At 42.7% G+C, this 23,087-nt stretch overlaps 1 protein-coding gene across 1 annotated transcript in view; it reads right to left on the bottom strand.

The window, feature by feature from the left end:
* Positions 1 to 6,425: 6,425 nt before the first annotated feature.
* GABRA5 (gamma-aminobutyric acid type A receptor subunit alpha5) overlaps positions 6,426 to 23,087 on the bottom strand; it is a 53,933-nt gene continuing 37,271 nt past the window's right edge. The window contains exons 7-10 of the mRNA XM_040968787.1: positions 17,251 to 17,394; positions 14,634 to 14,786; positions 11,517 to 11,728; positions 6,426 to 7,664 (exon numbers count right to left, since the gene is read on the bottom strand). Of these exons, the coding sequence (XP_040824721.1) occupies positions 7,362 to 7,664; positions 11,517 to 11,728; positions 14,634 to 14,786; positions 17,251 to 17,394 (812 nt within the window). The 3' untranslated portion in view covers positions 6,426 to 7,361. The remainder of the gene's footprint in view (positions 7,665 to 11,516; positions 11,729 to 14,633; positions 14,787 to 17,250; positions 17,395 to 23,087) is intronic.

Raw genomic sequence — 23,087 nt, 5'->3', positions numbered from 1 at the left:
TTAAACAGTAATCCCTGTAGCAGCTAAGGTCAGGAAAATTAGTGGCTAAATTGAACGAAGAAGTCAAGTTGTTCTTGGAAGTTCTCATGGCCTACTATTCTATTGTAGACTTAATATAGTATCAGGAATCTTACTGAGTTCTGTGTTGAAAAAAGAGGGTCCAAAATTAGAGATGAGTACTGCAAGACTAACTCATTGAAAATAAAATTCGTATTTCCTACCAATTCAGATTGGTCTAAAGTGTTGTAAACTTAGAGGACTACAGAGTGAGTCGAAGTTTCACGATGTAGCCATGTGGGCAACTGTAATGGCTGCCCTGATAATGGCAGGATGAACACATGTAGTGATTTGCTCAAGAGTGTTCATTTGTGCCTGTTGTTCCTATAGAATTATTACTTCTAAGCCCTTCCTAAAAGTGTCCTAAATGAATTCCATTACGCTCTGAGAACTTTGGTTATGATTTCAGTTAAAGTTATGAAGGCATAGGAAATACTGTGTCCTGGAGAATGGCCTGTGTATATGTGCCCTGTGATTCGGTGAAGTGCTCACAGCGGTCAGCCCAAGTTAGCTGAGCGCTTCCCCTTTCGATTCTGCGACGTTTGTTTCGTGTGCTTTGAGGCTCAGTCACAGAATACACGCACACTCCTTCCAAATTTTTTAATTGTGTGCCCTCCAGACATATGGACTAGTTTTATCACTAGCAATTTTGTCTCTAGCAATACTTTGTGCACTGAAATTATGATGTCTGATATGGATGTGACCATTACAGCAGTTGGTTATTATTCACTTGGTTTATCATTTCTACCATTTTACTTCAAAACAATTTCTCATTCTCCTTCTGAAATGTTTTTGATATGATATAGTAAAGTTTTTTATTCGTTAATCAATTCTGAAATTCTCTGACCTTTGATTGGATTCCTTCATAGATTTCCATTTGAAGTCATTAGTAATATGTTTGGAATGAACTTTGGGTTTTGTTTTCTGTATTTTATGTCCTCTTTGTCTTTATGTTAGACTTTCCGGCCTTTTTTTAGTGTTGGATATTTCAATTCTTTGGTTGGATTCATTCCTACTTTTTCCTTTACGGATTTTTTTTTAATGGTTGCTCTGGAGATTAAATATTTCCTATCTTCAAATAATTTAGTTCAGTTATTTACTTCATTCTGACAGTGTAGAGAAGTTTTCATACAGTGCTCTGTGCTCCTAAGGACCATTGTAATGTCATCATTCAAATTACTTATAAACAGTAAATTGTAACTACTATTCTAATCAATTGCATTGTAAATCACTTGTGAGAAAATGAAGCAGATTTACATGTTATGCTATATTTATGCATGTAATTTTCTTTTTTTATGATTTTTTTTATTTCAAAAGCAAATATGCAGAGAGAAGGAAACACAGAGAAAGATCTTCCATCTGCTGGTTCACTCCCCAAATAGTAGCAACAATCACAGCCAAGACAATCTGAAGCCAGTAGCCAGGAGCTTCTTCTGGGTCTCCCACTGGGTGCAGGATCCGGGCCATCTTCTGCTTTCCCACGCCATAAGCTGGGAGCTGAGTGGGAATTGGTGCTGGCACTGGTAGGTAGAGCATTAGCCAGTTGAGCCCTCACACCAGGCTTGAAAGTTGGACTCTATTATCACACGGCTATGTGGCCTTTCTGGACTTTATGGGAGGTGAGGTATTCATCTTTGTGTGGACTGTTTGTATGTGCTTCTCCTATCTCTTGTTGCTCTCACAGTCTCCTCTATGTCCTTGGGTTTCAGCAAATTGGATTACGTGTGTTTCTCTCTCTTTTTACTATGTATATAGTTAGGTGAACCTCTTGGATACACAGGTTTGTGTTTTCATTACTGCCTAGGACGTTTAACCACTATTTTTAAAACATTTTTTCATCCCTTTTATCGCTCAACTCTCCCTGGCTCTCCTAATATAGACATTTGGTGTATTTGGTGGCATTCCATGAGTCTTCTGGACTATGTTGAGTTTTTTCATTCTTTGTTCTTTCCATTTCTCGGACTATATGCTTTCTATTGATCTTGTTTGCTTCTACTTTCTTCTGCCTGCTCAGAATCTGATATTGAGGCTCACTGGTAACATTTTAAATGTAATTGCTGTCTTTTTAAAATTTCAGAATATCTCTTTGGTTCTTTCAAAAAGAATTTCTATCTCTTTAGTAACATATTGCTCCATTATTCTTCAACGCTTTAGGTGATGTTTCCTTGAATTCTACAAACATATTTCATAAGATCTGATTAAAAATGAAAACTTCCTCTGCTCTTTCTTGAATGTTGATACAGATTTGCGTGCACACACAGTCTTCCAGAAACCCAGAAATACGCCACAGCCTACTATGGCCTCCAACATCTTCCTTTTACATTTTGAGCTGCTTCTCCCTTGCTTTAAGTAGTATCAATGCCTCGAGAAGCTTCACTGTTGACCTTCTCTGAACAATGCTGGTATCATTGTGTCAGTAAATGCCAATAAAACTTTCTCACAGAGCTCTAAGGCCAGTGAGCGACATCTGTGAGGTAGGAATCTTTTGCAGCATTCCAAATCAAGTGAGCCCCCTCTAGTGGCAGCCAGCTTACTGGTCTCCAAGAAACTGATAGGGAGACAAAGAATCTCCATAGGAAGTGGAGGTCACAGTTAAGTTATTGTTAAGAGTCACCGGTTTTCATTAATAAATATTTCTAATTTGTTGTGTGTCTTTGGTTATATTTACAGAGTTCTGAAATGGCTGCTTTTAATAATCTTGTTATTTTCTTCATTGTTTTCTGGGAAAGGGAATTTTCTGTGGACCTCGGTCTGTTATGGAAGTCTCATGATTGGATAACATATACACACGGTCATTCTATTTAATGGGTCAGCCTGGGTCTCAAAACCAGAACTTGTAGCCATGTGGAATCATGTTCTCCATGTTGTCATATCAACTATGGGTAAGTCTATAAAACCCCTGAGGTTTTAATTTGTAACCTTTTTAAGAAAATGTTTGGGGTTTTAAAATGCAATCACTGTTTTGCAGTCCCTATCCTAAAGGGATTCATTCAACAAATTCAGAGTGGCTGCTTTACAGCATTCTTTCCTCAGTTCACACTCACTCATCTGGAATAATGCCAGCTGCTAAGTGGACAATGGAAGGAGCCTCTGAAGAACATAGAATTAATTGAACTTAAGCTGGGTCAATCAGAGATCATGTAAAGATTTTCTTTCTCATGTCCTATGAAGGCACTTCAAAAAGTTTGTGGAAATTGTGAGTGAAAAGATAAGTTTATTTGGTACAGAATCTTTTGAAATCCACCTGTTGCTTTTTCATTGACTTCATGGATGTAGAAGTCTCATGGACTTTCTGATGACTCTTTGTACACTAAAAGTGTGGTGTCTGCTCCTTGGTGTATTTGTCTCAGTAAAGACAATTGAAACTATTTCTTTAGATTTATTCATCTGAATAACTTCAGATTTGAGGATGGGGACTACGGAGTTTGTTACTTTTAGAAGTTAATGGTCATTATAGCTCATCAATAAAATTTTAACGGCACAATGAATTTTCCTTTCTCTTCCCCTCCCTCCTTTTCTTCCTTCTCTTTCTTTTTGTATTTTTTTCCTTCCTTGCATCTTTTTTTTTTTAGTTTTTGAGATAGCATATTTTTAATTTGCCTTACAGTTAATGGTTTATGCCAAATGGACTTCAGCAGGTTAAAAAATGAAACAATTCCAGGCCCATGAGAATATAGACCAGGATTGTGAAGCTTCATATTTCATATTACAGAAATTCTAAATATTTTTTTGAAGCACAAGTTTCCATAAAGAACTCATGCTCATTTCCAAATAAGCTACAGAATATCTGAATTTGGGGCTGTAGTGTCGACTGAAAAATGACATTGGAAACAGATAATCATGCAAATCTTTGATAAAATGTACCTTTTTGCACATTTCAAAAGCATTACTTTATATCATTGCAAACGTGTCAAGCAATTTCAGTGATCAAGGTAATTCAAATTCAAATACTTACCGTGTCTACTCATGGCATTGATTGCCCCAGATGTTCTAGTATTGTAAAAAGACATTAAGACTAATTTTTAAATATTTAAAGCACCGTTTTCACTGAACAAACTGTGGCATTTCCAATTTTGCAAACAAAAGAAATCTTTTTGATTTGAAGCTAGCTTTTACAATGTTGGGGGCTAATGTTGATTAGAAACTCAGAATCCTAGCCAGCTGTGCCCTCCCCTTGCAACGGACCCCTCCCATTATAGTTGCCACAACCGTTCACATTGGTGCTGTGCAGGCAGCAGTCACATCAGATTATGGCTGCCACAAAGCAGTGCGACCCTCTCCTCCATGAGGCTGGCAAAGCATACTACCTGACACTGATTTATTCCATTGTGACCCGTTCCTAAGATCACAGAGGCCGATTTTATGTAAGGTGGGATAGGCATGAAGATCATTTTAAATGCAGAGTCTATTCTCTATGGCAGTTTTTAATTGACAGTAACTCAACTAGTGCTTTAGGCAAGATTTTCCGCTTTAGCTCAGTATTTTGTCCCAAATCAACTCCCATCTGGAAACGACCGCAGAGTATTATCAGCTCAGAAATAATAACTACAAAAACTGATGTCTAGGCTTGCATTTACTCCTGATGTTTGATATGATTTAGATTAGTAACCTCATTAGGTTAAAGTATCTCTATTTGTAAAATGGAGATTTCTTGCTTAGTCATTTCCCATAACTCCTTCCAGGAGAGATACAGAACACAGTTTCTAAAGCATTAACATGTCAAGCAGGTTAGAATATTTCCAATTTCTTGTCAATATTCTGCAGAGCTTGCTGTGCAATTTTGGCTCTGATAACCAATCCAGAAATATTTGAATACAATTATTGTACATACATTTTTAGGGCAACTTTAGCCCTATATAAACCCTGAGATTCCTAACAAAGTACAGATGTAATACTGACTTATTAGAATACTCTTCTATTTGTGGTGATGTTAGAAGGAGATACATTTAAATACTCTGGTTCTAAAAGTAGGGCACTGTAATGTATAATTATTTCCAGAAATTTTAATTTCTTGATTTGCTATCACTTTTCCCAAGATCCTTTATTATATTTCCCATTAAAAATAACAAACAGGGCCTGGCGCGGTGGCGCAGTGGTTAAGGTCCTTGCCTTGCAACCCCAGGATCCCATATGGGCGCCGGTTCTATCCCGGCAGCCCCGCTTCCCTTCCAGCTCCCTGCCTGTGGCCTGGGAAAGCAATGGAGGATGGCCCAAAGCCTTGGGACCGTTGTGCTCACTTGGGACGGAAGATCTTCCTCATTGGACGGAAGATCTTCCTCTCTGTCTCTCCTCTCTGTATATCTGCCTTTCCAATAAAAAAAAATAATAATAATAACAAACAGTGAAGCATCTACAATACAAAAATGGGGAATGGAAAACGAATGCAATCTTTTTCAGAAAGATTGATCCAAATTTAGGGTTCAGCAGGATGTAAATGCAGCAGGCCAACTGTCAGCCTGGAGTTCACTGAACTATTCTCTAATTAAGGCTAGAACTTACCATGCAAAGTGCTGCAACCTGATACAGAATCCATCATCATCCCTTACCACAGAAATGGATCTGTGTCATTTGGACATAACTTACAGCATCTGTTTCTACAAACTACAGTGCAAGATTAACTAAGAAGACCATATAGGAGAGATGTCGTCAATTTAAATACAGGCTTCCTTATGAACCTTGGGATCGCATGGATGTTCTGGTGGACTTGTGGCTACAGTGTAATACAAAGTACACACAGTATTCTACAAACACATCATCAGAATGCTGCCGAGGGAACATTCACGGGCACCTTGGCGACTGACCTTTGCCCTTTTGTTTGTGAGTTTCAGAAGTTATGTATGGAAGGAACAAGAAATCCTTGCATACTTAAAGAACGAGAGCACCGGGCCAGTATAGACAAGCCTGACTTTGATCCTGTTTGCTAACAGAGACCCTCCTTTGTGAATCTGAGAATCTGAGTCGTGTGGGGAGGGACAGGACAAGAGTGTCCCTTTCACACCTTGTTGATATTTATTCAAACAATAAGTAAGGGGTCACATGAAACATTCTGCATCACATTTCACAGTTCGGAGAAGACATGGAGCCGGGTGGAGCCATCACCAGGCACATGGCAGACGGCCACTCTGCAAACTCCCACTGGGAAGATGAAGTAGAACACCAAGGTGCAGGGCAAGAGTGAGAAATGTGTGCTGGCAGAGAATCTGGCTTCAGCCCCTTCCCCTCACTCCTGCTAAGAGCTCCCTCCAAGTGCTGCCCAAAACGGTGGCTTAGTTTTAGCTCTTTTTTTTTTAGGAAATGAGATCATCAAAGCATGTTTGAAAGCACGTTTGTTTAAAATGACACAGGCCCACAAGATCAGTTCATTTTTTTTCCCTTTATTTTTTAATGAACATTTAGGATTCATATACAAAAGCCAACAGCAATAAGTCAATCATGAAATACATACAAGGAAATAAAGTAAAAATGAACTCACAATTTCTCACCACTGAAGCACTACACGCTGGCGAGAGAGGTGTGATTCTTTGGAGACCATGACTGCTCAGGCCAAGGGCCAAGAACCGCAAGCTAATCTTTAACATTTCCCTTCCTTGGTCATTGTCGAGCTACTAGAGAGGATGGGGTGAGGCAGGAAAAAAATAATTTTTTTTTTCAGAAACAACAAAAAGCAATTTTAAAGCAGTTAATTTTTTCCTCAGAGAAATATTTTACCTGTCCATCTGGCATACTGTGTAGTTCTGCTATTAAATGTGCCTGCATCACTGCTGCCTATTCTACTGTTTAACATAAGACCATGCACTGCTTTTCTAATTTCAGAACAGAATTATCAAAGGCCATTAATTCTGAACATAAATGTCCAGTGTTTCCTTTTAATGAAAAGTGTGCTCGTTGTGTTTTTCGTCTCTTGCAGTTGTTCATCAAGTAATAATCATGGAGCGTTTCCTAAAATATTTATTTGCTGGGAAAATTCGTATGAAATGACTTTTTGGAGTATAAAAACTTGGTAGGTAACTCTTGGAACAGTGAAAAATAGACTCATCTTGTTTGTAAACTATCAATTTAAGATACTGAGCATCTGAGTGTCAGAGTCAATGTCTCCTCTTTTTCTAGAAAGTCGTTCACTTTAGTTATCAAGGTGAAGTTACACATAGAAACATCAAGGCAAGATTACTTGTACATATTATTAAACATGCAAAAATTTCCTGAAGGATAGCGTTCAACTGTGAAGAGTCCTTCTCAGCTCAGCCTCTGCCAGGTACCGCTCTGCTAGAAGTATGGCTGTCTCAGAGTTTGGGAGCAATGGCGGGTTATTTTGGAGATGCAGCCCCTTTAATCACAGGCTCCCTATTCAAATACGTCGCCCAGTAAACCAGGTTGAAAGTGCCAAACAAGACTGGGAACACAATGCGAGACATTTTGTCAATCTTGCTGATGCTGTTGTAAGTCTTTTTGCTCTCGGAAGTCTTCTCTTCAGAAGCTTTTGTTGAGGCCGAGGATGGGTTTGACATTCCCGCCGGGGTCTGCTCCTTTGGGATGTTGGGGGGGTGGGTCATCTTTCCAGTAGTAAAAGCGTTTGTGGATTTATTTAGTATAAGTTCACGCTCCTTTTTCTGCAAAACAGGGTGAGAATGAAAGGTGTGCGTCAAAGGACATTGAGAAACTTCAGCTTGTTCCTGGGAAAGGGTGCTTGGTCCTCCACAGACATTGTTTCTAAAATTCATTTATTTTTCTCTAATTGGACAGGCAGAGGTAGACTGATATATGGACAGAAAGAAATACCTCATCCCCTGCTTTGTTCTCCAAATGCCCTTAAAGCCACAGCTGTGTCCAAAAGCCAGGAGCCTGGAATTCAGACTGGGTCTCCTGGCAGGTGGAAGGAGAACTCAAGCACTTGAGCCATTCTGTGCCCCCTCCCTGGATGTGCATGAACAGGAAGCCGGATCAGAAGCAGAAGAGCCAGGATTCGAACCAGGTATCTGGTGGGGATGTGGGTCACCCAAGCAGTGACGCAGCTGCTATGCCCAATGCCCACTCTGCCTAGACTTTCCACCCAGCCAACAGCCAGGGAATGAGAAAAATGCCATTGCTGATATTAACATTAGTGTAACCTAGCTTACACTGGCTCAACGGTTGTCTTACACCACAGAGCAGACATCATTTCTGCACCTTTAAAGCACTGATAGGAGGGAGTAATAGATGCAAACACAAGGGAATTTGAAGGACTTCCCTGTAGGAAAAATTTAAAATAAAGAGGATGATTAAAGTCTTTATGCCATTTGTGTGCCTTGGGGTAAGGTGTTTTTCACTCAACATAACACTTCTTAGACTCGTTTGTATCTTGGCCTATATTTGGTAACCCATTCTTTGGAATAGTCAGGAGCATTTCTGTGTATGAAAACTCCAAATTTTCTTTATTCTTTTACTGATGGCTAACTGTGCTACTGACTATGTAATCTTGACTATGATCAGTTCAGCAGTTACGAATATTCTTGCATAAATTTTTTCATGACATGTTTTCCTTTCTCTTGGATAGGAAATTCTATATCAGGCAAGAAAACGTATTCTGGAAAAAGAATAGTGGTTATATTTGCACAGAGACGGTGAGAAGCTGTGCCCAAAGGGTTTCATGGTGAATGTTCTGGAAGCTGTGGTTGCTCTCTAGCTGGAAACCTGGAGTACCCAGGTGTCTGTGAATGTCTGCCAAATCTCCACATGATGGGTGTAATCGCTGTGTAAATTTTGCATCAAAAATAACCATAAGCCAAAATGGAACTCTAGTTCATAATATTCGTGCTAATCTATTTAGTAAGAAATATGCTATTATCTGAAATTCATTTTGAATTCATCGAAAATAAGAGGGACTGGTGAATAGATTGCAGACAAGGGAATGGACCAATAGGTGGAGATGATGGAGAGAGAAGGTGATGACACAGCCTGAGAACGAGCTAGCACTTCAGAAGGAGTGTTTTCACTTGGGCTGGGTGAGCCTCGGAGGAGCAGGGCTCCCTTGAGTCACAGTGGTGTTTCCCTAGTCCTCCCTCGGGGAGACTTGGTTGCTCAGCTTTAGGCAGTATGGCTGGTAGCTCCTTCAAGGACTGCTTCTGCTGCAAAACATCTTGACCTGAGGCAAGCCCTTCCTACAGGAAACCATATGGAGACCAACAAGGCAGAAGTATAAGTTTCAGCTATTGTCCAAATTTCAGGGCACTTTGGCCTAAAATGTTTGTTCCAAAGCTCCTTGTTGGATAAGCCAGTGCTTCACTGTGCCTGGTTTAACACCTCCCTCTATCAGATCTCATAGCCTTCCCTTTCCATTTCCAGGTATTCATCCCAGAAAACTATGTTTGCATCCTAAATGATGACCTGGTGTTTTCTTTTGAAGTTGCCAGCCTAGAGCAATGGTGAATATAGTTCTATGCTTCAACTTCTTTCTACTTCTAAGCAGCTGTCTATTTGCATGAGGGGCCTAACCCAACCTTGCTTATCCACATCTGAGTCTGACCACCTGATGTCCTCGCTTGGATAACTGATGCTTCCACTGCATGGAGCCTTTCCGGAATAACGGATGAAATCCTAGCATCACAGCCTTCCAAGGGAATGGAACAGCATCTTGAACTTAACAAGACTAAGGCACACTGCTTATGCTGGAAAGTACTGCTGTGGGGGATTAGACACCTCATATTACCTTTACCCTCTCTTCTTCATCCAGTTATCAGCTCAGAGCTATGGCAACTGTATTATTAACAACAGTAGGTCAAATGTGAATGCAGTGACTGACAACATACCGGCAAGCAACACTGTCTGATGACTTAGTAAGTTCTAGATTTTTTTCATCTGTCTTTACTTCCTTCCTAGATTCATAGACATGAACTTGAAAACCTAATTATGTTAGTCTTTCAATTGCTCCTCTATTGTAAAGTTGGCTAACTCCAACTAACCATGATGCAGTGTTCTAAGACACAAGCAGCTAGCAACAATTTGCCTTCCAGTGTTACAGGTCTGGGTAATGGGGACCCTTTTCCTTCAGACATAATTCTTGATCCTTTCCATATAAATAACCTTCTTGACTTCTTCATGTGTAGGATCAAGTCCAAACAATTTAGTTAGGAACCTTCCATCTGAGGATCCACTGTCCCTACAAATGTCTCCTGGCTTCCACACCAACCCTCACTGATGTCAGATCACTCTTGCTTCATTCAGCCCACCTTCCAGAACAAGCCCTGCAAAGGTGGAAGCAACGGACCTCAAGGTAGGCACATCAGACTGTCAGATAGATGCAAAGTGCACGTGAAATAAAATAGTGTTACCCTACTGAGTAGGAGGCTGACTGATACTGCAGAAATAGATCTTGGAAAATTAACAATGCCTACACAGTCAAGGTCCTCATTGTCACAGTTTTTCTCTGAAGCTCCCCTCTTCTTTCTTCCATGAGAGGGTGACCCTGCCAGGCCTTCCTCCAACTGGTACATTGGACAAAAAGTGGATGTACATGAATGACACTAAGGCATGGAGTTGGGAAGAGCTGGTCAGGCAAGGTCAGGTCACAACCTCTGACTTTTCATGAGATCGTAAACAGCAGGACCAAGTCTAAAAGACTGCATGGAAGCAGAATGCCCCGTTTTCTACTGCTGGCTTGTACATGCTGGTGGAGAAGGCAGGACACATATTACCTATGCAGACTTACAGGACCCCTCATGCTGGTTTTTCTGAAGGACAGTTGAAGTTATACTTTGAAATCTGCCGTGATGATTGTAACCTCCTCTTTTCTCAGCACAAAGAATATGCTTATTTGTTTTATGTATGATGTAAGTGTCAGGTTATCATATGCTAATTTATATCCTATTCATGTATGCTCTCTTACCTCCCCAAGGAAATGATTCAATTTGTATGCTTATGCAACTTCTTCAAGTGTTCCTTAGACTTAGGCACAGATCATGTTTTAAATAATTGATGATTAATTATTTTGAATAGAGTAGCACTTTTCACAATAACTCACGGATATCATTTAAACGGGCTAAAGCACTTAGTCAGTGAGATTGGATACGTTTTGTCGATGCGCTGCTTCTATTAATGTGCCTCTTCATGACCTTGAAGAAGACATGCTGCACAGCGACATGGCGAAAGAACAAGCAGAATGGATTGTACAATTAGAAACTGGACAAGTGGTCCCTGAAGAGAAAGGGGTTACGTTTGCAAAAATTAGACTTGAATCGAAATAAGCTCAAGTCATTCACAGAACATCAAACCTTTGGCTTGAATAAAGTTGGTGACTCGAAATAAATTGGAAAAGTGTCCTGCTGTGAAAAAAAAAGAGACTTTGTAGATTCTTGAGTATATGGGAAATGTTGTGAGATAGGCATGGAGGAAAAACATCTGGTCCCATGTTTGAACGTGTAATCAGACATGTTTTCTCTCTCAACGGCATCTGAAAGGAAGGGAGAGGAGGAAAACAAAGGCAATACCTTGATCTTGGCTGCTTCCAAGGCTTTTTTGCCATCCCATGCCCAGCCTCTCTTTGTAAAATAGTTGACCGTGGCAAACTCGATGAGTGCAGAGAACACAAAAGCGTAGCACACGGCGATGAACCAGTCCATGGCGGTTGCATAAGCCACCTTGGGCAGAGAGTTCCGAGCACTGATGCTCAGAGTCGTCATGGTCAGCACTGTGGTTACTCCTGCAACGGTCAGATGGGGAGAGAGTCAGAAATGGGAACAGGGTCAGTGTTGGTATCCAAGACTGAATGTGACAGAAAGAAAGCTAAGAACTGGTTATTGGAACCCTAACCAGCACCTTCAGACCTCAAAGTTCTCTCACAGCCTGGAACATATTCATTAAATTGAAAATATTGCCTGTTGCATGGGTCATGATTGTCTCCCTCACCTATCCTGTAAACTCTGCAGAGCCAAGGATTTGGATGGGTTTCTGCATATCAATTTCCTCACTTGTTTGCACTCAGCAAAGAGTTGATATTCAATGTAAGATGTATTAAAAGAAGTGGTGTGTCTGCAGCAGGCTACACACGAGCAGAGGAGATACTTTATTTCCTAAGATAAATCTAACCTGTAGGTTTCTGGGAGCTGGAGTATAAAGGAGTACCATCCCTGAATCTCAGGCTAAGAGAACAATGGCTCCACAAAGCTTCCAGGACGAATTCTCGTGGCCTCTGTGCAAACTGCAGTGGACACGTGGCCACAGCTGGATCCCTTGTAAAGATTACGTCCCCAGGACTGACAGACTGTAATCTACCTGCCAGGCATCTACTAAGCATCCGGTTCTCATCTAGATTTCCTTCTGCATGGGATCCTCACGCCTATTTCATGAGTGAGAAGACTAAGAAGTTAGATGTGTTTAGGAACAGAGCAAAATTCACCAACTGACACATAAGACAATCCTTTATCATGCCAAGGTCTGCTGGACTCTCACGCCATGGAGCTTGCTTGTGCATGATAACCTTACTTCTTCCTTGCTCAGTTTGACTTGCAAGGAATGCATGTGTGTATTTCGGGCAGAAAAGAGTTTTGCCCTTTGTTATGCCAGCCCTAGGAAGCCAGCATAGCACAGCATACATGGGAACATAATGTTGCTGGCGGACAAAGCCACTTTTGGTTTTCACTCAACATTGTTCTCCAAAGGTATCTATGTCAATTAACTCATATAAAAACAGAGTTTTCCCTAATGAGGAACACTGCTACCCCATCAGCAACCTCCACATCCCCTGAGGCTTAGACACGGCAGGAATGTATGGTTGGAGGCAGTGCAACGATGGGAACACTCCAGGCTCAATCAACTGTTAAACCCCTGGATCCCTGAACCCACACATACCGGGAGAGCACGCAGATAAAGTGCAAGTGAACATCTACCCCTAGCAGAGGTGGGCGACACCTAGCTTGTGGGCTATGTAAGACGCTTGAAGTCATATGGTCTGGCCCTACCAAGGCAAGTGGGACTAGAAATACAATGAATGTAAAGCAAGCTCATTCTGAAGTTGATAGTTTTGTACGGCCCACGACTGCTGTTATAAATATTCAAATGATCCTTGGCAGAGAAGAAATGCCCCACTCTTGGTTACAGCAAGAGTTCACATATGAATCACACTTTACAGATAAGAAAGACATTTGTTATTACAAGTGTGTAACTGCCTTAGCATCTCATCTTGACCTTGAGGAAACTGAACTGCAAGATGTCCCTCTGCGTGTTTGTTGTGCTGAGTGAATCTCCTGGGCAAGATCTTTCCAAACATAGGGTATGTCTTAGTGATGTAAAATGCTGTTTTCCCAGGTTCTTATTATATGTAATATCTCTTGATATAAATGTGGGATGAGTTCCAGAACTCCTCAAGGAATCCAATATCTGCAGAGGTTCAGTCCCCTTCAATGAGCCTTTAAGGAGTTAGATCAAGTAATAGAGCTAGGGTCCCTTTTGGAATAAATGGAAGTATACAAGACAGTTGCTTCTGCCCTGAACATTTTCAGTTTCATCAGGAGAATAACAAGAAAGCAATGAGATCCCTAATAAAAGGGAGCAAAGTGCTTGCTCCTCCCAAAAGCTGCTTTTAGCTGATTCTCTCCTCTGGGTTTCCAGGGAGTCAGTGGCTGTAGCCCTGTGAGGTTTTAGCTTGAATCACGATGTTCTGATGGCTTTTGGAGCAGGCCCTTTGAATTTTGTCCCTACCTTCTAATTGCTTATTAGCTGCTATTTTTTTTTCTTGCCCCAAGTTGTGCTTAAAACATTCCATTCCAATCACATTTTCAGGTCTTTCCTCTCTTGGAGCTCCCCCTCCCAACTGCTAATAAGTCTTGCTTTGCTCGCTAATTTGTCTGTGTGGAAATCTTCATGTGAGAAAAGAGCCATCACCGTCATCCTTTCTTCCCTTTTCCAAAACAAAATGACATAGAATTTGCAAATAACCTGTGCGTGATCTCCTATATGCTTTACACGGTCTCTAGATTATTCATAACTAATATGTAAGTGATGTGTAAAGAACTGCTACACTGTAACACTTAGACAATAGCAGCAAGGAAGAAAATGCATCTTGTTTGGTAGAGACACAATTTTTTCCCAATATTTTGGATATGTGGTTGGCTGAGTCCATGTTAGTGGACACAGAAGGCCAGCTACATGACTGTCAGTGTGTTTATGTGTTTTTAATTCACAGCCTTCAAATTATAAGCAATGCATTCACTGCCACTTGGTGGTTAATTTTAAAATGGCATGCATATTTCAGAGGAAACTGCCTAATAACAAAGCAGTGTTTTCTGAGAGGTGTGAAAATACTACAGCAGAAATCTCATATAAGACAGATACAGGCTGGAAATTCCAAGTCTCAAAATAACAAAAAACAGTCCTTTCAGTGGAAATTATTATCAAGCAGATCTGTATTATTTCTTTCTCCACTACTTTTAGAAGAATTCTGAATCATAATCCTTTACATAAATTGCTTAACTAACTGGCCTATTGACGTCTGAGGTCACTAAATGGAGAGGCAGCACTAGAAGCTTGATGGTGTTGCTCCAGCTTTGGCAGAAGGTAAGAACCATTCACAAAACATCATGGCCCAGGACTGGTTTGAGGACACTCACCAAAAACTGTCCTGGCAGGAACTGATTCTCGGTTCAACCAGAAGGACACCTGAGATAAGATCACAGTCATTATGCAGGGAAGGTAGGTCTGGATGACAAAGTACCCAATCTTCCTTTTCAGGTGGAAATGAGCTGTCATGATTGTGTATTCACCTGTGGACAAGCAAATTACAGTCAGTCATCTCGTCTCAGGCCACTGGCTCATTGGATTAGAGGACCATCAGGGAACTCCCCTTTCACTCCACCTTTTAGATGATTCTTGATTCTTTGTTTTGGGTTAAACAGAGGAGGAACCGGAAGTGTGATTTCCATAATGGTCATTTTATACACAAATTGTGCAACCACAGCCTCTGAAGAGCCTTTACTGGTGGCTGCTTTTCCTGGGGGAAAATCAGATTTGTGTGTTTTTACTAATCCCTGTCACAATCTGTCCCATGCTCCCCACGCCCCCTCGCCTGTTACTGCAATCAGGATTTCAGGATTTAGGATCCTCAGAATTCAGGATATCAGAATGCCCTGTTGTGGGAAGACGGGTTCCGTTCCTGTTCCCGGCCTAGGGCGCTAAGTGATAGGCTGTGTGCCTACCTGAAAAAGGGTGGAGGGAGAGGGGCAGCAGCTCAGAAGGTCACCAATCTTAACAACTTTCCTTTTGGCCACTCACCAGAGGCACACAACCTCTGGCCTCTGAAATTGGGACCATTTCCTGAGCAATGCCCCAGTGCCTTCTCTGGATCTGCTTGGCTGTGTGGAAAGCAAGTGGGGACCTCCCATTCATCGCTGAGAACAATGCTGTCCTGATGGTTAACTGGTAAGGAGCTAAGGTGGGCAGAGTGATGGCCAAGGGGTTGGGGAATGATCGATCCAGCATCGCCTCCGAGTTACTTGAGCATGAGCCCCTGGAAAGAATACTCTGAGACACATGGGCATAGCTGAGCTGCCGTGAGGACAGCAATCCTTTGGCTGAACTGCAAGAAATAGACGGTATGGCCAGGGAGTTGGCATGCGCATGAACATGGGGGAAAAAGAGTTTCCTGGTGAGGGCTTGTGGATCTGGGGAGCAGTGTTCTGGCCGCACGGACAGAGTGTTGGTGTGTTGCGAGCTCATGATGTGACCCCTGTGTTTACCATGAGAAACAAAGACCAAGGCTTAGCAAGGCCGTCTTGTGGCTGCTTCTCTGGGAGTCTTTATACATGACAAATCACATGTTTGCGTCTAGAAACCCACCACAATCACATGGTGCAAAATCTGCTCTTACACAGAAAAGGGGCCAGTGAAAGTGCACATTTTCCCTCAGACACAGAGCGCGTGCGACAGCAGTGAGGGCAGCATTCAATACGAGCTTGAGAAACAGGATCAAGAGGGTGGGGGCATGGTTAGTAGCTAGGACCGGAGCTTTACATTGGAAGAAATGGAATTTCTTTACAGTAGGATCTGAATTGATTTCATCTGTTTCGCTGATTTTGTTATTGTTGCGCATTTTGTTTCCTGGTTTGGAGTAGCAAAATCGTGTGTGTTTTTTTTTTTTTCAGAAGATTGCCTTTTTAGAATATAAATAGAGGTAGAAATCTTGGTTGTAAATTTCTAGAGACATGCACCCACTGTGAACTGTAACACCTTCTGTTAGTACCTTAGCTCTTCACTCCGAGTCTCTGCTGTGCCACCTCTACCCTCCTTTCCAGAAAACCCGGCCACTGGCTCTCATCCTCTTCCTTTATCTTGGTAACCAAATGGAGATGCTGTTTTCCCAGTGTCTCTTCTAGCCCTCTGCGATGCCCAGCACACACGGACACGCAGGTGCCTGTGTCAGAAGAGGCAGAGGTGCGCTATATATCCTGTGTGTTTTGGGGGCATGCTGACATCAGCGATACTGATGGAGGGGGGCTCCCTGCAGACAGCCTCTGGGGCTCGTAATGCCCCTCTGCTACCAGAGCCTCTCTTTTCTGTAATATAGATTTTCTGAAGCTCTGAAAGCCCCTACTCCACTCCCAGCAGCACCCTGTGACCACCTGGACTGGGCCTGGAGGCATCTGACTGTGGCTTGCAAGCTAAGCAGGTCAAATGCATCCTGCTCCTTTGATCTTCCACCCCCACCCCATCTTCACTTTGGATTTGAGAGATTTCTTCTTGGTCCCACTTCGGCAATTCCTTTGATGCTGCTGTGTTGTGCTTTCCCAAATTCAACCCCAGGGAAATCTGCTCTGAAATGGTCAGAACAGGAGGCAGGGGGGCAGGAAATAGGCAGTGCTTGCAGGAAGCCATTCCTTTTTCTGCAGTGACTGTCCTGTGTGTCAGCAGTGTGGACAGGTTTGTTACATAAGCAGGTCCATGCAGCCTCCAGGTAGGGCCTGCTCACAGGATGGCAAATGCTCTGCAGATTAATGGCTCACATCCCTCTTAATGCTGCCAGCTGCAGCAGCTGGTGCCTCTGTGTGCTGGGGGTGGGGAAGAGGGCTGACAGGAAGCACTGCTTCTGGTCAGACTCAACAGCTGAATCCCAGGTCGCAGAGGGAAGCACAGCTGGCCAGTGCAGGGTGAGGATGTGGCTGGTGCAGAATGGCGTCAGAAGCCTTGAGTTCCTCCACAGGGGGGTGTCTGCAGGCACCTGGTTGCTCTTACCTGTGCTGGTGCTGATGTTCTCTGTGCCCACTGTCTGTCCCATCAAGTGATACTGGTTCAATCTGGAGCCATCTTCTGCCACCACCACAGACTTGGTGGAGCCATTGGTCCAGACATAGACAACCTCAGAATTGGGGTATGCATCTGCAGGGGGAGGGAATAGAGTATTATAAACACTGAACTGTCCCCAGTCTTGGAAAACCAAAGATTTTGATGAAACACCAGAGAGAATGGGAAAGTTTGGAAAGTCGGTCTTCATGACCTAAGGAGTAGTGTAGAGTGGTCACATCAGAAGCCATCAGGGTTAGGATCCTTCCATCCCATTCCAAAACGTTTGCATGTTCTGAAGGCAGTGCTTGGAGTTCCTGAAATGTAATTTTAGAGTGTGTGGCAGGAAGCCAAGGAGAGCACCAGCTCAGATTCCAGAATGCCTGGGTCTATTCTAAACCTTTGATCCAGGCACGTCACTTATTCTCTGTGCATTCCTTCACCTGCAGATGCGATGATCAGAGCCCCTGCTCCTGAGGGCTCTGCTGAGACTGCATGGCTCACATAATGACACGTGGGGGGAGCACTTACAGCAGCAGACAAGTGTGTATGGCACTGTCCTGAGTGAGAGGGTGGCAGGGCAGACAGAACGTGCGCCTCCTGGTATCACAGGAGACCAAAGGCACCGTGCAGAATAGAAAGGTGATGCATTCTACAATCAGGAGTCCTTGAGAGGTGAGAATGATCTCTAGGGGACAGCTAGCCAGCCAACAAGGAATGCCATTCCACAGTCACATGCACGTGGATTCCACCACCTACATGAGCCTCACAACCAATGCTCTGGAGGCTCTAGATGGGGATGTACCTTTGCTGACACTGATTTTGGTTTTATGAGATGCAGAGCAGAGCAATCAGCTCAGCCCTGGGTTGTAGAATGCACAAAACTGTGGGGTAAACGTTTTGTGGGGTAAAAGATACACTAATTGAAATTGCTAAGCTTCTGATGACTTGCCATGATAACAACAGATAAGCAAAACAGGCATCACAGAAAACAAGTTGAACTTTTCCCAGGAGGAAGATAAATACTGTCTGTAAGACATGTAATATGTGCAAGGCAACAGTAACTGAGAAACACAAGTTAGGAAGGAGGAAAAGGTTCCGTCTTAAAAGAGATGGTCACATCATTCTCATCTCCCAAAGGATGTGGGGGAGCTGCCCAGTGGTCCTTAGGAGGCAAATCCTCGTAGGCAAAGGGAAGGGCAGGTGTGAAAGTCGAGAGGCAAGAGAACAGCCGAGATGCCCGAAGACACGTCCAACACGCAGTGAGACACGGCAGAGAAGAGGACAGAGGGGACACCTGATAAAATGACGCCTCAAGGCCATAAGACCTTTGCCTTTGCTTCTGAGGGGGCTGGAGGGGTTCTGGAAATGACCTTTAAGTGAATACATGCCATGTTCTAATTGGCACATTAGCCAAGGAAGGAGAACAAAATGCTACGTAGTCAGAGGACATAAAGGAAAAGGTGACACTGAAATGATCAGTCAGAGGCAGCAGTGGTAAAAAGAGAGAAGGAATTAGGGATGGATGCTAAAGGTAAGCCTGCTCTTGTTGGTTAATGAATGCCACGTGAGCTGTGAGACAAGGTTTCTGCGCTCACCAAGACAGCCAGATCAGGAAGGCCCTGGCCTCTGGCAAGACAGCAGCAGCTCAGGGACTGCCTGCTGGAGCGATGCGTGGGAGGGCGTGTTGAGGAGGCAGTGGTTGCACAAATGTGGAGTTGCTGGGGATGATCGCCAGCATGTAGATGGCACCGCATGTAAGGGCTTTAAGGTCGCCTGGAGAGTGAGATCTGGTGAAAAATGTGGGGGGAGGCTGAAAAAGCTTCTGCGGCACTGCAGCTAAGAGAGACCCTACGTTCTCAGTGAACAGAACCTTGTGCCTCTGCAGGTGAGAAACTCTGGAATACCTCCGGACTTGGAGGATGAGCTGGAAAGAGAGGCTCCAGGGCGGTCTTGCTTCATGTGGCATAAGCTCTGGGGCTTCCAGTAGTGGGAATTAACCATGTGTATTGAGAGTCAGCTCCTGCAGCAGCCAGCATGAGGCAAAACTATAGCTTGTCTTCCACAGGGAGAAATCAGAAGTGTCTCTTATATTGTTACTACTAATTCCTTTTTCTAAAGCACATTTTATCACCTATGCATGTTTTATATGCAAACATGTATTTACAACTGTTGAAAAATAATAGAATAAGTATGTATGTAGCAAAGACCTAGGTTGCTTAGAGATAAATGCCAGAACTCTCAAGGCCCACATTGCATACAACTCACCAACATTTTCCTTGCTCCACTGCCAAGACTGCATTCTGAATTTCCTGTTTCCTGGTTTTATATTTTGGGCAAAATAACCAATATATGAGATTATTTGATTTTCACTTTTTATTTTCTGTGAAACCTGTTCTTGTTTTATTTTTATACCTCTTTCCTGGTCTTTTATCTTTTCTTTTTTTTTTTCATTTTATGACACGGTTTCATAGGCTCTGGGATTCCCCCAACCCCTCCCCATACCCTCCTCCATGATGGATTCTTCCACATTGTTGCAGTAGTACAGTTCATATCCAGTCATGATTCCTTCATTGCAAGTATGTACCATGCATAGAGTCCAGCCTCTTATTGACCAGATAGTTTCAACAGTTTCTTGGGAGATCATCCCTGGTCTGAAAGTACACCTGGCAGAATATCATCCCCTCCAATGAAAAGCCACAACATAACCTCAAGAACAATTTACAACATTATGGAGTTAATTGACATGGTATTGAGTGACCAATATGTTAGAAAATGCAGGTTCTCAACCACATTTTGTGACTACTTCATTGACATTTCAGTTTTAGTTTATACACAACTGGCTGCTATACACCTTCAAATGGTTATAGGGACTGTTCAGCTGTCTCATGTCTATTTTCATTTTTATATTTAACAGCTTATAGTATTGAAGCATGATTTAACTGAACTTGGTGAATTTTAGGATAGTCCAAACAGGCTTATAACTCTAACAAGGCATATGTTAACAATTGAGGCACAGAACAGTTTTAGGTGGGATGTGTGTAGAAATCTTCAATACCTTAGTGAGGAGTAACTAATCTTTGTGTCCTACCTAGTAAGGTATATGTGAGTCCAAGCTGACTATTTCCTGTCTTTTCTAAGCTTTCCTTTCTGGTCTCTATCTATCTGATCTAATTTTTTTTTGGTGTGTGTCGGGACTCCAGAGTAACCCTGATGGTCTTTGCAAGAGACAGTGGGGAGCCAAAGTTGGAGCTTTATAAGTTTTGATGTTTGTATACATTATAGAAAGATGCAACCAAGCTAATTATCATACCTATCACCTCACCAATTTAAGTTGTTATTCGGTAAGAACAGTAAAAACATTTTATCAATTCTGAAACATCCAGTATGTTGTTATTAACTGTGGACACCATGAAGGTCATTGAAATGTGTTCCCTCCATCTAACCTGAAATTTCGTACCATGTTGCCAACACCTTCCCTTATCTCCTCCCTCCGTCTGCCTGCCAGCCGCTTGTAACAACCCTTTCTCCTCCATTCCGATGAGGTCAGCTCTTCTAGATTTCACATGCGAGTGAAATCATGCAGCATTTGTCTTTCTGTGATGGGCTTACTTCACTGGAGGCTCCTCCTGCCATTCAACACCTACATCAATCAGTCGCTGGTAATTCGCGCTTTGTCCTCGTTTCTCTTACACCTCCTTCTATTCAAATCCGACCAGATTCAGGTCAAAACATGTCCTGCAAAACGAGCTTTCCGGTCTGAATTCCAAACGGGTTTCAGCTGCACAAAAACATTTAACCCAATTATCTAGATGTGTCCATCACCAGCTCCTTGGGAACAAGTCACTGACGTGTTTCTGTATTCCTCACTGCAGCTATCAGAGTGCTGAATGCTTCAGGCAACTGCTACGGACTAAATCCAGTGTCAACCCACAGTACATATATTGAAAAATTATTTCTACACATTGATATTAGTAGGGAGGATCTTTGAGAGGTAATTAAGTCATAATAGTAGAGTCCTAACAAACAGAATTAGTACCCTTGTGAAAAGGGACCTAGAGAAGTCCCCACCTCTTCCACCATGTGAGGACACAACAAGGGGCTGTGGCTGAGTCAGGAAGTGGTGGCCGTGCCAGTTGCTGAATCTCAGTGTCTTGATCATGGGCTTCCAAGCCTTCATAACTGTGAGAAGTAAAATGCGGTGTACAAGTCACTTGATTGAATAGAAACCTGAACGGATTAAGAAAAGGTTGGTACTGAGGAGCAGTACTGCAATAAAAACCTTAAAATGTGGCAATGGTTTTGAAAGTGGGTTAGACAGAGGCTGCAGGATCTTTGAGAAAAAATCTAAAGAAATCCTACATTGGGGCTGGTGCTGTGGAGTAGCAGGAGAGCCACTTCCTGGAGCACTACCATCCCCTATGAGTGCCAGTTCAAGTCTTGGCTGCTCCACTTCCATCCAACTTCCAGCTAACGCTCCTGGAAAGCACCCAAAAGTGCTGAAGACTTGGACCCCTGCCACACCTGCAGAGACCCAGATGAAGCTCATGGAAAAGCCCTGGCTCTTCCTGCCATTTGGGCAATGAACCACTACATGAAAAATCTCTTTCGTAATCTCTCTGTAACTCTGCCTTTCACTTAAATACATCTTTAAGATTTTCTCTTCTACATTTCCATGAATTGACTTTTTAAGGCAGAATTTTGAGGAGGGCCTAGAAGGAAAGAGAAGAGTTCTACAGAATGCCTCCATACTCTTAGAGAACAACCAGGTAATCTTGGATGAAGTAGCTGGAGAAATAGGGATAGCCAAGTCTGCTCCAGTCAGATCTCAGGTAAGAGTGTAGAACACGTCATTGGAAGGAACTAGAAGCAAAGGCAAATCTTGTTATAAAGAGGCAAAGTACATGACCAAATTGCACTCATGTCCTAGCGTCTTATGGAAGGCAGTTCTTGAAAGAGATGAAACTAAAATTTTAGCTGAGGAAATTGCTAAGCAAAGTGTGGTAGGAATGACCTAATTCCTTATAGTGAAGTGTGAGAAGGGAGAAATGACTTAAAGATGGAATCAGAAAGCCAGCAGCACTTAAAAGATCTGAACAATTTTCAACTGACTTATTTTCAAGGGAATGGGAAAGTCTAGAAGAGGCCACTAGAGGTGTGGCCCAATGTTTCGTGAATAAAGACATTAGGCAGCCTTGCAAACAAAAGCATAAAACAATGAAAGAATGCAAAGTAGGGGCTGCTAGCATCTGCAGGACCTAGACATACACACGCTGCAGGGCACGACCTTCCATGCCTGCTGTGCTCCCTGCATGATGATGCGTGGGAAGGACCTGAGCTGGAAGGGTCCAAGGACAGAATACTACAGAATGAGTGTTCTTGTTCTCACCTCAAATTCACATGCTAAAGTCCTACCTCCTAGAACGATAGTGCTGGAAAGTGGAGGCTCGGGCAGACAGTTAGATCATGAGGGTGATGGCCAGTGAAGCGTATCAGTGCCCTTAAGTGCCTGATCAGGCCAGCCGTTTCTCTTTATGTCACATGAGAAAAGCAGAGTGAGAAGACAAGCTGCCTCCCCCAAACAACCACTGTGTCACTACCTTGGCCTTGCTCTTCCAAACTTCTGGAAGAGTGAAAAATATATTTATGCCACCAGCTACCTAATTTATAGTAGTCTATTACACAAGCCTGAACAGACTAAGATAACATTTAAAGGATTTTTTAAAATAGGAACTACCTTATTCTATCTGGAAAGATATGGTTGTATCTGGATTCTCCCCTATCTGGGC

This window comes from Ochotona curzoniae, unplaced genomic scaffold (assembly GCF_017591425.1).
Source record: "Ochotona curzoniae isolate NIBS_2020 unplaced genomic scaffold, NIBS_Ocur_1.0 scaffold_4701, whole genome shotgun sequence".
NCBI lineage: Eukaryota > Metazoa > Chordata > Mammalia > Lagomorpha > Ochotonidae > Ochotona > Ochotona curzoniae.
Note: the sequence above shows the minus strand (reverse complement) of the source record. Positions and strands in the feature narration are given on the sequence as shown.